Genomic DNA, 16,213 nt, shown 5'->3' on the forward strand with positions numbered 1-16,213 from the left:
CAGTGGTGTGAATGGTTTCCAGACTGTTGCTATGTCCGGTCTCCTTGATCTCAAGAACTTCCATCCCCGAAGCTTCCCACTTGACCTCTTGCCTGAGTACAAGGTGTTTTGTTTTGTTTTGTTTTGTTTTGTTTTGTTTTGTTTTGTTTTTGTACCACTAACCCCAGGTAAGACTTTTTCATATGCAGCTTAGATTTACTGGCCCAGTTAAGGTCCACTGCAGTGTGTCCACTGATTTTTTTTTTTTAATTTGGAAATAGGATTGCACAGGTAACTAGGCATAGATTTTTAAAATGAAGTCACCTAGATTTAGGCCTTAAATTAAAATACTGGTGTTATATAGGAGAAAAAAGATAATGTGTGGGTCTACAGATATGTGGGGAAGACGTTGGTGTGAAACCTACGGCAGAGCCCGGAGTTCTGTCGCTCCGAGCCAGCGGACACCAGGAGTCAGTGGGAACTAAGAAGCAAGGGAGGTGATCTCTGGAGCCCTTGGAGGTCACATGGCAATTCTGCCTCAGCCTGGTCTCCAAACCTGTGTGTCTCAAGGCTACTGTTGCTGTGATGAAGCACCGTGAACAAAGTACCTTGGGAATAAAGCGTTTATTCAGCTTACACTCCACATCACTGTCCATCACTGAAGGAAGTCAGGACAGGAACTCAAGCAGGGCAGGAACCTGGAGGCAGGAGCTGATGCAGAGGGTGTTGCTTACTGGCCAGCTCCCCATGGCTTGCTCAGCCTGCTTGCTTGTAGAACCCAAGACCATCAGCCCAGGGATGGCACTGAAAGACCTCAGACAGAGGAGACGCTCGCTCCAGTCCTGAGGACACCCACCACTCCACGAACACACGGGACTCAGTCTTGATGTAAAAGCAAGAGGTTTACTTTGGGATACCAATGCACTGGGGCTCAACACAGTCCTCACGCAGGAGGGATGTGAAGAGCCTCGAACAACAGAAATGTACAGCTTAAATAGTCATTTAAGATTACAGTTTCATTGGCTCAGCTATTTCGGTGCCAAGGATAACTGACTAGGCAGATGTTTCTCGTCCTGGAGTTCCTGGGACAAGGCTGTAACCATATCAACGCAGCCATTTCAGTACCAAGGATGTCTGACTTGATATATGTTTTCTCATCCTGGGGTTCCCAGGACAAAGACCAAGGATATCTGATTTGGCAGATGTTTCTCTCCTGGAGTTCCCAGGACAAGGCTATAGCTATGTCAGCACAGCTATGTCAGTACCAAGGACAACTAACTTGATATAGGTTTTCTCATTCTGGGGCACAATCTATAGTGGTCAGTCAGCTTCCCGGAAATGTTTCCTGCCTTGTAATTGCCCTGCAGTAAATATGATCTATACCATCTGTTCTTATGGTCGGGCAGCTTCCTAGAGAGTGGGTGGGAATATGCTTTCTTTACTTTCTGGTCTATTGTCTAACGTCTAGGGGCTAAGCAAGGGCCAGCTTAAAAGATTCTCATTCTTGGGGTTGGGGATTTAGCTCAGTGATGGAGCGCTTGCCTAGCAAGCGCAAGGCCCTGGGTTCGGTCCCCAGCTCCGAAAAAAAAAAAAAAAGATTCTTATTCTTAAGAAATGGCTGCACTAATATCGAACGGGGATCTTTCAGCACCACTCACAAGGGGCTGGGTCCACCCCATCAATCACTAATTCAGAAAATACCCTACAGTAGATTTTATGGAGTAATTTAAAAAAAAAAAAACAAAACTGAGATTTCCTCCTTTCAGATAACTATAGCTTATGTCAAAGTTGACATAAAACTAGTCAGTACATTATGAAGAAGTACATTAATGTTATTTATAGTACTTGGTTGCAGCCCTAGAGAAAATGACTCCAGGATCCTTTTGGCAAGCGGTGTGAGCTTTCCTCGATGTACAAGCCGGATGCCGCTCTGGTCGTCATGGGCCCATCGTAAAGTCAGTTTTGGCCGTGCTGCCTGGAGTGGGTCTGAGCACACATATGGAGGTCCATGGCTGGGGAGACGACATACCATCTACAGGCTCAGCAGCACCTACAAGAACAGCGATCTCTTGAGAAACTGAAACCACAGGCAGGTTCAGGCTCTGCAGCTGGGAACCACAGGCAGCTTCAGGCTCCTGGATACAATACTCCAGGCTCTGCCTGCGGCTGTCCTCTCTGCCATTGGCCCTCGTGCCTCCTCTAATAAGAACTTTTGAAATCACATGTAGGGCCCAGTCTGATGATCCAGGGTAAGTTCCCACCTCAAGGCCCTTCATTTATTCACATTACAAACCCTCTTAGCTGTGTAGGCTGGTGTCTATATATTCCAGATACTGACATATGGTTGAATTTGGGTTTTGAAAAGGGGATGGGGGTAGTTTTCAGTCCACTCCAAATGAGTACCCCTTCCTAGAGCACTGCCCTTCAATCTAGGATCCCACTGAGGTGGGTGCTAGTTAGAACTGTGCCCTCAGCTAAGGCCACAACGTGTACTTTAACTACTTATGGGTAAAGCATACCACCCCAAGGCAGCTACTGCCTCTCCTGATCTTGGGCGATGAAAAAGCCAGCACTTACTTACTAGGCCAAGGATACTTGATATGGACGGCCACAAGGAATTAAACCAGGATGGGTGGATGTCCAGCTGAGACAATTCTATTGAGAGCAATCAGACTTTTTATCTCTTATCAGAAACAGCATATAGTGGCAGTTGTCAGGATCAATATAATTGTAGTTGCCAGGATACAGTGTTTGTAAGCTATACAGGGTCCACGAGATTGATGTCCAAGACCAATTGTCCTGCCAGGTTCCATGCTTCCTAAGGGAACATACAGAGAAGCACAGTAGCCTGACTGTTTCTCTGCCTCAGGAGCCCAGCCTCTTGTCAAGGCAGCCAGGCCAGGCCAACGCTATAATCCTTGCAGGGCCACCCTGGAAGAAATTCTTTCCTGGACTCCAAATTCGTGAGAGCAGAGAGGCACTTGCATTTGGTTGCCTTCTGGGTTAGAGTTGAAACTAGTGGGAATGGGTCTTTTGCCATGTGTTTCCCTGACCACCTACTGTGTCCCAAGCATGCCCAGGATGCTGATCTGCTGAAACGCTCACCCTGGAGGAATTAGGATCTGGCAGGACAGGTGACTTAGTACAGGAGAAGATGATAAGACAGAAGCCATGCTTTCGTGGACTGAGAATGCTGTTGACTTTCAGTGCCATCCATGTAAGTGGTGGAGGGAACGGGACATATGACGTAAGCTTCTCAGGGATATGTTACCAGGAGGTAGTTCATAGGATGATTACAAAGTCAGCCTATCAGGGAGATAAAGAGATTCGAGCATACAGAAAGATTTCACCAAGTCATGGGCCTAGTTGGAAATTGTAGACCTTGACCAGGCCAGGCCGAAGCTGTGTCAACAGATGTGTGAACAAGAAATCCTGGAAAGGAGCTGTGTCTGCAGAATCTGACTGATCAGAATTGGAGTACTTTGGAAAAGTTGGAATGTCACAGACCCAGAGACTGTTACCATGTCTTGACCTATCATTAGCCTCCGGGACAGCTGTTCCTTGCCCACCTCTGTGTCAGAACTAGCATCTTCTGACTAGTAGATAAAAAAACCTTTGGAAGAGATCTGTTGACTTAGCAGACCACTGGCTTCTATCAACCCAAAAGGGAAGATTGCCATCAGAGTGTCTTGGATCTATAGAAAACGTCACCATTTCCTATAACCGCCTCAATGTATTTCAACTTGCCTTGATTTATGACATTATTTGTTCTGTAAAACTATAGAACTTCACGAATCAGATTCGTTATATGGCATTTGGGATAACCTAATTCCATGTTCCCGGGCTGTAGTTGTTCAAAATGACTCCAGAATTAAATATCATTCATTCAAGTTGAGATGTGGATTTTGCTTTCAAAGGTGAATACATTATGAATTTACCTAGTCAAAGGCCAGAGTAGGGAGTCAGGGTGGAGGATGGAGGGGTGGCAATTGTGCAGTTTTGGTCAGAAGTGAAGCATACCTTTGTAACTTCATTTTTTGAATATTTAACAACAGTGATATGTTTTATATTGTTCGTTTGGGATGTCACACCTATTTGTCATTATGGAAATTACTTCCTTAATGACCTCCACACACCATTGGTCACTCCACTTATCTCCACTTTAGAGATGAGGATCTGGCAAGACTCAGCTTCTGCCAAAGGTATGCAGTGGTGGGAGGCAGAGCCGGGACTTGAGAACATATGCTGTCCACTGAGTTTCTGATTCTCTGCACCTTAGCACACGGAGTAGATGCCATTGTAAAGAGAACCTGGGAAGATTTTAAAGCGTGGGAGTGACAAACACCCCTGGCATTGAGTGGAGGAGTCTCTACCCTACATGTTTCTGGAGTTGAGCTGAGAAGCAGATTGTCAACTGAAGCAGAGGCACGTAAGCTCTCAGCACGGCATGTTTTGTCACTTCCCTTCTGAGCTTCCAGTGTGGACTGTAGAAAGGTGTTCTCCTTATGTATGTTAACTTTGGGATCACTCTAATACTCTGTCCTTACTAGTCATGGGATATTGGGCAAAGTACTCAGAGGCTTCCTTGTCTGATTTGTAAGGTTGTTGTGATTATAATTCAACAGTTGGCAGACACGGAGATTAAGAACCATGCTATTCTCGTTTCCCAGGGTCTGTGCATGATGTGACTGATACCACCTTTGCCTCCTTCAGCCATCTTCCCTCACCTCTCTCCAGCTATCCTTCTTAGTTTAGGAATTCTCCCATTGGTTTTTTTTGTTTTGTTTTGTTTTGTTTTTTTAATGTGGACTGAGTACTTAAACCTTTGTTGTGTGTGTGTGTGTGTGTGTGTGTGTGTGTGTGTGTGTGTGAATGAAGGTGCTACAGAGACCAGAAGAGTGTGTCAGGTTCCCAGAAGCTAGAGTTATGGGTGTGAAATGTCTGACACGCATGTTGGGAACTGATGTCAGACTCTCCACACGGACAGTATGTGCTCTTAACTGCTGAGCCATATCTCTCGCTTCTCTTCTAATGCCTGGGTAGATTTCATCCAGTCTGCTGCCTTCTGTTATCCCTTTAACCATCTGCTGAGAGCAAATATGTCTGGCTGAGCCACTTCAGTGAATTTGTTAAAATTCCCAACTCCCAGAATAGTGTTCTCTAGACACAAGGAATCTCAGTTTCTGTGTCAGGAGGGACTTGGTATATCTTCTTGGTTCTAGAAACAATTGCTTTTCTCTGAATCACTTTCTGCCTTGCTCAAATCTATTGTTATTCTAGCTCACTGGTTCTCAACCATCCTAATGCAGCCCTTTAATGCAGTTCCTCATGTTGTGGTGACCTCTAACCATAAAATTATTTTTGTTGCTACTTCATAACTGTAAAATTGCTACTGTTATGAATCATAATGTAAATCTCTGTGTTTTCTGATAGTCTTGGGCAACCCCTGTGAAATCCATTTGGCCCCCAAAAGAATGGTTGTGATACATGGATTGGGAAGTGTTCCTCAGGCCTGAAGCTCCTTTGTCTTGCATTCTCCAAATGGCCAAGTTACCACATCTGTTTAACTGTATTTCTTAAGAGCCTCTTTCAGCCTCACTCCATATCAGCTGTATAAAAAACCCCAATCCGTTAAGAATGCCAGTTGTGTGGCTGTTTCCCGGAAACACCTGAGACTGGGAATGTTCTTTTAAAGGTTTGTGTGTGTTGTCCCTAAGGTTGCTACTGTGTTAGGCAGCAGTGTCCTGGAGAGGCCTGGTTCCAGGCTAGGTGAGAGGAGTTTGGTCAAATAATCTGTTTTTTTCTGGACACTGATTTGCACTGACAGCTGGTTTTCTTCCCCTTTGAGAGACCAGACTTAGGGCAGCTTAGAGGAGAACCTGACTTAACTCACTAAAGTGAGTGCACAACTCAGCCCTGGAAGAGAGACTGAGGCAGGCAAGTAACTGACATCAAAGGCTTACCTTTGATAAGAAACCAGAGATTAACTGAGATTTCCTCCCCCCAACACCAGTCAGAGAGGACAGGTCTTGCCTTGCCCAGTGTAAACCGCCCCCTTCCTTCCCATTTTCCATTCTCTCCCACATCTTGAAGTTTGACCAGTGAGCACTCACAAGTCGTAAAAGAGAATAAAGTGACCCTTAAGAAGAGTAAAGGGCAGCCATAGCTGTTCCTACTATGGGGGGGGGGGGGGGGGGAGACCCGGCTGCTTGGAACGTGACACTCAGGCTATCATCATCCAGATCTCTCTTATTTAAATTGGTTGGTATTTTGCTTTTAAATCTGCCCTAGTTTCAATCTCAAGCCTGCTCTCTGGAAGTTTCAGTCAGAAGACAAGAGGGAAGGTCCCTGAGAGTGATCATGAGGAATTTGCTGTGGTCTTTGAGTCTCAGGTCCAACATCTACCCGCAGAAGATTGTCCTCATGTCAAGGAATTGCAAACAGATTCCTCTTTGATATCCAGTGTTTCTGTCGAGAAAGGTGTCAGCCTATTTTGGGGGAAAGCACAGTTCGGTTGGTATTTTGAAGTAAATTAAATGGGAAGAGAAAGTAACTGGCTGCCACAGAACCAGATGATAGTAATAAATGCTGAATTTATTACTAGCAGGTCTGAATGTATTATAGTAGTTAGGTCTTCTAGTCAAGTGTTAGAGGAAGGAGTGTCACTGGGTATGACTCAGAATAGTCCACTTACCGATTATGAGCAGTCAGCTCCCGGACACTACCCATCAGAAAAGGGAGCAACAATTACACTACAGCCCTCTAGTTTAGTGAGGTAATTATGAGCGGTCAGTTATTTCCAGGCCCCCTCTGGGCCAGAGTTACATAGTATCCACCATGTGACAAACCATGCGCTTAGACTGAGCTGCTGGGTGCACCAGGGGTCTAGGAATAGGACTGCAACAAACTTCCAAAAAACTACCCTAAACTAAGCTCCGCAAACCTCCCTTGGAAGCATCCATTATGCAGCTAGCTCTACCAGTGTTATAACACTATAAGGCAAACAGGTTTTTACACTGGCTAACCCGCTCAAGGGGCGAAAAAAATCCGAGCAAGAGTTGTAAACAGCTCTTTCCGGGAAGGTGTAGTGGCTCTGAAAAGAGCCTTTGTGGGGGACAGGGAGAAGATAGAGAGCTCAAGCGCGCTCCCCGCGGATGCGACGGGCCAACTGGATGTCCTTGGGCATGATGGTGACGCGCTTGGCGTGGATGGCGCACAGGTTGGTGTCCTCGAACAGACCCACCAGGTAGGCCTCGCTCGCCTCCTGCAGCGCCATGACGGCCGAGCTCTGGAAGCGCAGGTCCGTCTTGAAGTCCTGCGCGATCTCGCGCACCAGGCGCTGGAACGGCAGCTTGCGGATCAGCAGCTCGGTCGACTTCTGGTAGCGCCGGATCTCCCGCAGCGCCACGGTGCCGGGCCGGTAGCGGTGCGGCTTCTTCACGCCGCCCGTGGCCGGGGCGCTCTTGCGGGCGGCCTTGGTGGCCAGCTGCTTGCGCGGGGCCTTGCCGCCGGTGGACTTGCGGGCGGTCTGCTTCGTACGGGCCATGGCGGAGACGGAAGTCACCAAGACGAGGAGCACACGGGGACTAGACCCAGGTCGCAGCCGACCGTCTTTATAGGACCAGTCTTCCCCCCCCACCACGGCGGGGCGGAGACAGCGACTTGAAACTCCCGCGCTGTCCGGTCATTGGCCCGGGCGTCACCCATCCCGCCTCGCCCATTGGCTTGGACCCGCCACTCCCCCTCCCCGCCCGCCCCCTTGTCCAGCCCCGCGGCTGGCTGACTCGCCAAGGTTCTGCGAGGGTGGAGCCCGGTCTGGTAGCTGCCCTTAGAGGGCGGGTCCCAGCGCTGCCCGAGGGAGGCTCGCGCGACCCCGCTCGCCGTCCAAAGTCCCAGGGCAGAACTCAGCTACTCAGCTAATGTTTCCCAGGCCCAGGCCCAGCCCCAGCCCCAGCCCCAGCCCGGTACCCAGGTCCCCATGATTCCTAGAGCTGGCCGCGCCCTATCCTCGAGGGACACGTCCTAGACTTGGCCCGAAGAACGAGGGGGGTGGGGGAAGAGGGGCGGCTGACTGCGACTTATATCGGGACTGGCCTAGACCTAGTTGAGTTCCGGTCCTGGGAAGGGAGAGGCCTTCGGTCAGGAAGAGTAGGTTGGTGGCGGGGTGCTGAGTGAGCGATACAGTGGAGGGGGACGGGGATAGTAGCAGGGTTATAGACGGCGCTAAGCGCTAAATGCTTGGGACAGTCGGTGAGGTCGCTGCCTCCACTCCGCCGAGGAAGGATACCAAAGAACAGCAACAGGCACTACCAGAGGGACCCAGGGGAAGAGTAGGGCACACGACATTCTTACTGTTGGGGAAGGGCCGGGAAAGGCCAAGAGACGGGTTACCGTGACACAACTCTTTATCTGATTCTGTGGGTGGCTCTGAAAAGAGCCGTTTTTTGAGAGTTCTCTGGGGGGGGGGGGGAAGGGTTCGTAGAGACGCGGGCCGGTGCCAGCAGCCGCCTCACTTGCCCTTCGCCTTATGGTGGCTCTCCGTCTTCTTGGGCAGCAGCACGGCCTGGATGTTGGGCAGGACGCCGCCCTGCGCGATCGTCACTTTGCCCAGCAGCTTGTTGAGTTCTTCGTCGTTGCGGATGGCCAGCTGCAGGTGGCGCGGGATGATGCGGGTCTTCTTGTTGTCGCGGGCCGCGTTGCCCGCCAGCTCCAGGATCTCGGCGGTCAGGTACTCCAGCACCGCCGCCATGTATACCGGCGCGCCGGCGCCCACGCGCTCCGCGTAGTTGCCCTTGCGCAGCAGCCGGTGCACGCGACCCACTGGGAACTGCAGCCCGGCGCGGGACGACCGCGACTTGGCCTTGGCGCGGGCCTTGCCTCCTTGCTTGCCACGGCCGGACATCACGAGAGCGCAAACAGACGGACGGTCACAACCAGGAAACTGTGCGCCAACGCCGACGCCTCACCCTTTTATAGACAGACACCCGATTGTCCGCCCGACGCTCTCATTGGCCCACACGCGTCCTGGCGCCGCGGCCAATAGGAGCGCAGAGACAGAATCCTCTCATTTACATAAGCCCGGCTCCCTGGCCCCAGCGTCGCCTTGGAACGCGCGAATCACGACGCGCGTGCTCGGCGGCCTCATTTGCGTGCGGCCGTTGTTGCGACACTCAGCGGGTCGCCCGGCCTGCTCGCGCTCTCTGCTGGTCTGGAATTGGCCCCATGAGGGCCGGCAGCACGCGTAAACGCGGCTACTGGGAGTGGTGTGCCAGGTTTAGGTTAGCGACCCAGGCTGTGAGATTTTCCTCAGCGGCATGTTTGTGCGCCTACCGGGCGAGGCGTCGCAGCAGAGTCAGGCGGCCTTTGCCTTTTACTGTGCGGAACCACCCGCCCATGAGAGAGATGCTGTATTTTGGTTTGGGTTTTTTCTTTTTCTCCTCCTTCCTCCCATTTATGTTAGAAATCATTTCTACTGGAGTTACATGTGTGCCCTTGAGTGAGAAGTTTGGAGAGGTATCTGTAAACTTTGCGGGGGAGTGACATTAAATTTATCCTAATATATTGTCAGAATGGAGGAAAGTATTAGTCCTTTTATTAAAGTATCAGCATAGGGGGCGTCTGTGAAGTAACTTGTCTTTAGGGTCTAAAATTGCTTTTAAAACACGCCAAATTTAAATCTTTGGTTACTTTTTAGTTGCAGCTTTCGGTTTACACACCTTGACTAAACTTTCAGGTCACAAGATTTAAGACGTAGTTTCTCACCGCTTGTTAAAGATTGAAGTCTTTTATTGGCGTTGATTGTATCCTATGTCGTGGTTTGGCATATCCTGGGATGTAGGTCGATGGTACAGCACTTTCCTAGTTATGGATGAAGTCTTAAGCACCACACAAGAAATTCAGCCAGAATTGTTGAATTGCTTACCCACACAAATATTGTTCCTTGTTCTCTGTTTGCCTTAGTTTCGGTTTTGCCAGCGGTCCGCTTCTCTGCAGTGTCTCCCACCGGCCTCTGCTGCTCTTCAGAGTCAGCTCTGCCTTCTGCTTTGGCCCCTGTCACATTGCTGCTTCCATGGTGTCATTGCACTTCTCCCACAGAGTCCCTACCTGTAGATCGGGGCCCAGGTTACCTTGGGTATTTCTGCTCCAAGTAACCACATGCTTATAACAATTCAATAGAAAGATTCACTTGAGCCAGGCTCTTGTATAATTAACTCCCAGGGAATTTCCTAAACAAGTATCTACCCACGGGCATAGAAGTGCTGTATAGAAGGTGGTTTGACTCCCCACGGTGCTAACAAACCTTGTCCCTAAAGAAGCAGGCTGTTCTGAAAAAATAAACAGGGTAACTGACAGCAGACTGAAAGTCTGGCATCTCTCCTTTTGGCTAAAGGCAGAGATAAGTCATTGTCTTACCTTTCTCTTGTATCATGAGGGCCATTATCCATGAAGTCAATGCCACAGCCTAGAGTTAGAATTGAGAGACAGAGTGATGCCTTCCCATATGACAGCAAATGGACTTCCCACCTTACAGGATCAAACCATAGCACTAACCAAGGAGACCAAGCATCTATCTACTAGGATTCCTTAATTTTACTAACATCTTGCCTAGCCAGGTTTCTCCTCTACTTAAGGCTTAAAGCTCTGTCGATATCTGAAGATAGACTTGGGGGTTGCTGGACCTGTATGTCTTCCTCTCTCCAATATAGCTTCTTGACTAAATCTCTACTCGGATTTTTTCTTTCATTGGGATGAGTGGTTGAGTCTTACCTTAGGGGGTCTACAGCCCAAGCTGTTACCCTCAAACCTTTGGCTATGTGTTCACGGTTGCATACTATAAGGACACTGGCATAGGTTTACAAGTTTTGGCTTTGTGGAACAGGGCTGAAGTGAAAGGCTGTGTTGACAGTACTGATATCATTGTCCTATTAGGTGAAGGAACAAACCTTGGAAATAAGTTGATAACTATATATAGGAAAATACCTTGGAATGGGGAGAATGCATTTGGAGGGGAGACCCTAGAAAAATTCTGAAGAAGCAGTCAGTGGCAGAACGTGGAGGCTCAGGTGGCCATTTACACAGTGAAATGTGGCAGCTCCAGTTGCATTCAGATTTCTGCAGCTCTTGAAACTGCATTTATTTTAGCAAGTACACTTAATTCTTGCACTTTAGCCAAAATCCACATCTTTCACCTAATATATCAAGTGTCAGTGAAAGTCAGTATGCCTTCATTAGATATGTTTAGCATATTTAGAATGTATAAATGTGTGCTTTGAACCATAGCTTAGTAAATGTGACATTGCATCATAGTGTGTTTTACCGAATATAACTCCTATATTATAACAATTTTTATTTTATTTTGTCTGTGTGTGTCGTGGGGGCTGGTTTTGGTTTTGTTTGTTTTCCAGGCAAACACTCTTGAAAAGAGTGCTAGTTAGCAAACGTAGTTTTGAAATAGATGTTGTGATGGTTGTTCTTCGTTGTCAACTTGACTACATCTGGAATTAGTTAAAACTCAAGGGACTGTGAATACCTCTGAGGCGTTTTCTTAATTAAATCATTTGAAGTGGGTAGATCCATGTTAAATCCGGCCACACTTCTTGAGGGCAGCCTATATGAAGGACATGCTCCTTGCCTGCTTGTTCACATCTCACTAGCAAGTTCATTTCTTCAGTGGCATTAGAGCCTCCTTCAGGATTCTGGGTCTGTGTGCATGCCTGCTACTACTTTTTTAAAACCTTTTTGACTATCTCTGCCCAGGGCTTTGGGAATTATTATTATTTTTTTGGTTCTTTTTTTTCGGAGCTGGGGACCGAACCCAGGGCCTAGCGCTTCCTAGGTAAGCGCTCTACCACTGAGCTAAATCCCCAGCCCTGCTTTGGGAATTATATTTGGGGTTTGTTCAGAAGTTAATCCAGGATAATCTCTCAGAATTGAATAGACAAGTAAGTCCCTTTCCTCATTTATGTACTGATGGGTTAAAAAAAAAATTATACTACACATAACCTACCAGAGCCACCAACTTGAGCTGTATCCACACAAAAGATGTGTTGATGTTATCTTAGTTAGGGTTTCTAGTTCTTCAGCAAAAACAGCATGACCAAAAAGCAAATTAGGGAGGAAAAGGTTTATTTGACTTACATTTCCAGATCATTGGAGGAAGACAGGACAGGCCCTCAAGCAGAGTTGGAACTTGGAGACAGGAGCTGATTCAGAGGCCATGGAGAAGTGCTGCTGCTTACTGGCTTGCTCAGTCTGCACTCTTATAGAACCCAGGACTCCAGCCCAGGGATGGTACAACCCACAATGGGCTGGGCCCTCCCCCATCAATTGCTACTTGAAGAAAATACCTTACAGTTGGATCTGAGGGACACAGTTCTTCAACTGAAGCTTCTCTGTGATGACTCTAGTTTGTGTAAAATTGACAAAACCAGCCAGAAGTGAGGTCAAACCTATATATACCCTCATAGCCTGTTCTCTTAGCCTATGTGACTATGAAAAAACAGCATGGTACCTTACTATGGCAGTCTTATGAATACAACTGCTAAAAATCCTAATTATTGTAATGGTTGGTTGGGTTTGTGTGTGAACTTGACACAAGCTGGAGTTACCAGAGAAAGGAGCCTTCCTTGAGATCCAGCTGTGAGGCATTTTCTCAATTAGTGATCAACGGGGGAAGGCCTTTGTGGGTGGTGCCATCCCTGGGCTCATAGTCCTGGGTTCTATAAGAAAGCAAGTTGAGCAAGCCAGAAGAAGCAAGCCAGTAAGCAGCATTCCTTCATGGCTTCTTTTTTTTTTTTTTTTTTTTTTTCTTCTTTTTTTCGGAGCTGGGGACCGAACCCAGGGCCTTGTGCTTGCTAGGCAAGCGCTCTACCACTGAGCTAAATCCCCAACCCCTCCTTCATGGCTTCTGCATCCACTCCTGCCTCCAGGTTCCTACCCTGTGTGAGTTCCAGTTCTGACTTCCTTTGGTGATGAGCAGCAATGTGGAAGTGTAAGCTGAATAAACTCTTTCCTCCCCAACTTGCTTCTTGGTCATGATGTTTGTGTAGGAATAGAAACCCTGACTAAGACTATTGAAATTTGTAAAAGAAGTTCAAACTTTTCTGTTGTGGAAATATTAATCTTTGGACCTGATCAAATGATTTTTAATATTTGCAGATTTGGCCCAAATGTGTAGTTGGGAGCCTCTATTTTTCCTTATCAACCTATTTTGACTTGTATAGCATCAGTCCATATAGAAGTTCAAGACTGGAGAGATTGCTCAGGCTATAACTGCACTTGCTGCTCTTGCACTGTATCAGCATTTCTTTAGTTCATGGTTGGCTGACTAGCCTCCAGCTGCAGGGATCCAACTCTTCTGGTCCCTAAGGGCACCAGGAATGCATTGTGATGCACAGACAGATAGGTAAGCACTCACACATATAAAATAATAAATACAAAGGTTCACACTTTTATTTCAGGAAATTATTTCTTGACATCTTTCAAAGTTCAAACTAAGCATGATTATAGCAGACAAACTGCCTTAATTGGGAGTTTAAAGTTAATAGCAAGACCCCAAAGCTAGCTGAACTCAGAATGGATCAATTCTCTTAGTGTGTAATCGTTCATCTCAACTGCCAACTTGACAAACGGATTATTTAGATTTTAATAATTGACTTAGGAATGCCGGGCTACTGTGAACAATAACATGCCCGAGGCAGGGACCTCTGACTGTACAACGTAGAGGAAGTTGAGCACCAGCATGCACTACTTACTACTCTCCGCTCTCTACTGTGAACGCAGTATGTCTCGTTATCTCAAACTCCTGCTGCTGTGACTTCCCTGCCATCATGGCACCTGGACCTATGAGTCAAACTTTCAACTTTCATTATCAGAATATTTATCACAGAAACAGAAAAAGAAACTGGCACCACTCCTGCCAATTATCTTTGTTCACAACAAAGGAACAACCTCATCTTTTTGATGCCAAAAGACTTCTTTCCCCTAAATAACATTCTACACTGTCCCATCTATGTATGCCATTTTGAAATGGTAAGATTGATACAGATGTCTGAAAGGGACTGGAATGATTTTAAAATCAGTAAGGTCAACCCTTAGTGTGTGCGCCTTGGAGAGGAAAGTGCTTCCTGAGACATGAAGTACTAATACAGAAATAGAATTAGAAAAGTCAATGCTATAACATTCTTTAGAGGAATAAGACATACCAAATTATATTTCAAGACAAATACATGAGGATCAATAGCATACTTTAGGATGATACAATATCATTTCTGTGTTCTGCTTTCAGTCAGTCCATAAATGCAGGATCATGTAGTCTTTGCTGAACCCTTGATCCATCTCTCAAATTTGTGATTCCACACATGAACATGAACATCAAACTATTAAATTTAATCAGAATGCTTGCCCTACCTTTGTCTTCTGACCTTAAATTGCTTCTCTGTGCTCCATTCTAATAACACTGCCTACCCAGATTCAACCCAAAATCCTGGTGGTTACACTCTTACCTATTCCTGCACAGACTTAGAATTCTATCTCCACAATATGTTACAATGTAAAATACAAGAACAATGTGACCATGCTACTGTGTAACAATATACCTGTTTCTAGTGCTAAACTCCCACTCTGTCTAATCTGTGATTCTTAATGCCACACATTAGAATCGCTCACAAAGCCTATCACACATTTCAGAGATTAAAAAATGCTGGATGTATTTCTCCGGTTATGACTGATGAGATACTAAAATACTGCCAGTCTACACCCAAACACCGTGGAAGGCTCCTAAACAGAGCTTCTGAGTAGCTATCATAGGTCAAATCGACAAAAGCAGCAGCAGTTTAATTCTTATTTCGATTACTGTATACAAATCTAAGTTAAAAAAAAAAAAAAGCAATTTGAGTAAACTCCCCGCAAACTGTATCTGGTCTTTTCAAGCACTCCCAGGTGTGGATGGATTGAGAAATTTTGTTGCCGTTGTATGGAAATAACATTTAAATGTAACGAATTTAAGTGAGGCTCCTACGGGTAAACGTTTAAAATGTAACAAGTAGGTTTTACACTGTTTCAAGTAGAAGGAAAAAGAGGATATCGGAATTACTCTTTACTTCCTAGGTATCAAAAACGCAGTTTCCAGCATTCCTAAAAGGAAAACCTTCTCATACACAAGGAGGTTCTTAACTCAGGCCTTCTTGGAGGCAAGGCACATTTCGCCAGCTTCCTGACCAGCAGAGAGCGCGAGCAGGCCGGGCGACCCGCTGAGTGTCGCAACAACGGCCGCACGCAAATGAGGCCGCCGAGCACGCGCGTCGTGATTCGCGCGTTCCAAGGCGACGCTGGGGCCAGGGAGCCGGGCTTATGTAAATGAGAGGATTCTGTCTCTGCGCTCCTATTGGCCGCGGCGCCAGGACGCGTGTGGGCCAATGAGAGCGTCGGGCGGACAATCGGGTGTCTGTCTATAAAAGGGTGAGGCGTCGGCGTTGGCGCACAGTTTCCTGGTTGTGACCGTCCGTCTGTTTGCGCTCTCGTGATGTCCGGCCGTGGCAAGCAAGGAGGCAAGGCCCGCGCCAAGGCCAAGTCGCGGTCGTCCCGCGCCGGGCTGCAGTTCCCAGTGGGTCGCGTGCACCGGCTGCTGCGCAAGGGCAACTACGCGGAGCGCGTGGGCGCCGGCGCGCCGGTATACATGGCGGCGGTGCTGGAGTACCTGACCGCCGAGATCCTGGAGCTGGCGGGCAACGCGGCCCGCGACAACAAGAAGACCCGCATCATCCCGCGCCACCTGCAGCTGGCCATCCGCAACGACGAAGAACTCAACAAGCTGCTGGGCAAAGTGACGATCGCGCAGGGCGGCGTCCTGCCCAACATCCAGGCCGTGCTGCTGCCCAAGAAGACGGAGAGCCACCATAAGGCGAAGGGCAAGTGAGGCGGCTGCTGGCACCGGCCCGCGTCTCTACGAACCCTTCCCCCCCCCCCCCCAGAGAACTCTCAAAAAACGGCTCTTTTCAGAGCCACCCACAGAATCAGATAAAGAGTTGTGTCACGGTAACCCGTCTCTTGGCCTTTCCCGGCCCTTCCCCAACAGTAAGAATGTCGTGTGCCCTACTCTTCCCCTGGGTCCCTCTGGTAGTGCCTGTTGCTGTTCTTTGGTATCCTTCCTCGGCGGAGTGGAGGCAGCGACCTCACCGACTGTCCCAAGCATTTAGCGCTTAGCGCCGTCTATAACCCTGCTACTATCCCCGTC

The 16,213-nt window shown here is 47.8% G+C and overlaps 2 protein-coding genes across 2 annotated transcripts; one reads left to right on the forward strand and one right to left on the reverse strand.

Moving 5' to 3' along the window:
• Positions 1-8,369: 8,369 nt before the first annotated feature.
• On the reverse strand, positions 8,370-8,953 carry Hist2h2aa2 (histone cluster 2 H2A family member A2). The gene has a single exon (NM_001408867.1). The coding sequence runs from the start codon at positions 8,879-8,881 to the stop codon at positions 8,489-8,491; it is 393 nt and encodes a 130-aa protein (NP_001395796.1). The 5' UTR covers positions 8,882-8,953; the 3' UTR covers positions 8,370-8,488.
• A 6,506-nt stretch (positions 8,954-15,459) lies between these two features.
• H2ac18 (H2A clustered histone 18) lies at positions 15,460-16,057 on the forward strand. Its single transcript, NM_001315493.3, is given in 1 exon segment — positions 15,460-16,057. A coding segment is annotated over 1 exon segment (393 nt). The 5' UTR covers positions 15,460-15,502; the 3' UTR covers positions 15,896-16,057.
• The last annotated feature ends 156 nt before the right edge of the window (positions 16,058-16,213 follow it).

The sequence above is a fragment of the Rattus norvegicus genome, chromosome 2, assembly GCF_021556685.1.
Source record: "Rattus norvegicus strain SHRSP/BbbUtx chromosome 2, alternate assembly SHRSP_T2T, whole genome shotgun sequence".
NCBI lineage: Eukaryota > Metazoa > Chordata > Mammalia > Rodentia > Muridae > Rattus > Rattus norvegicus.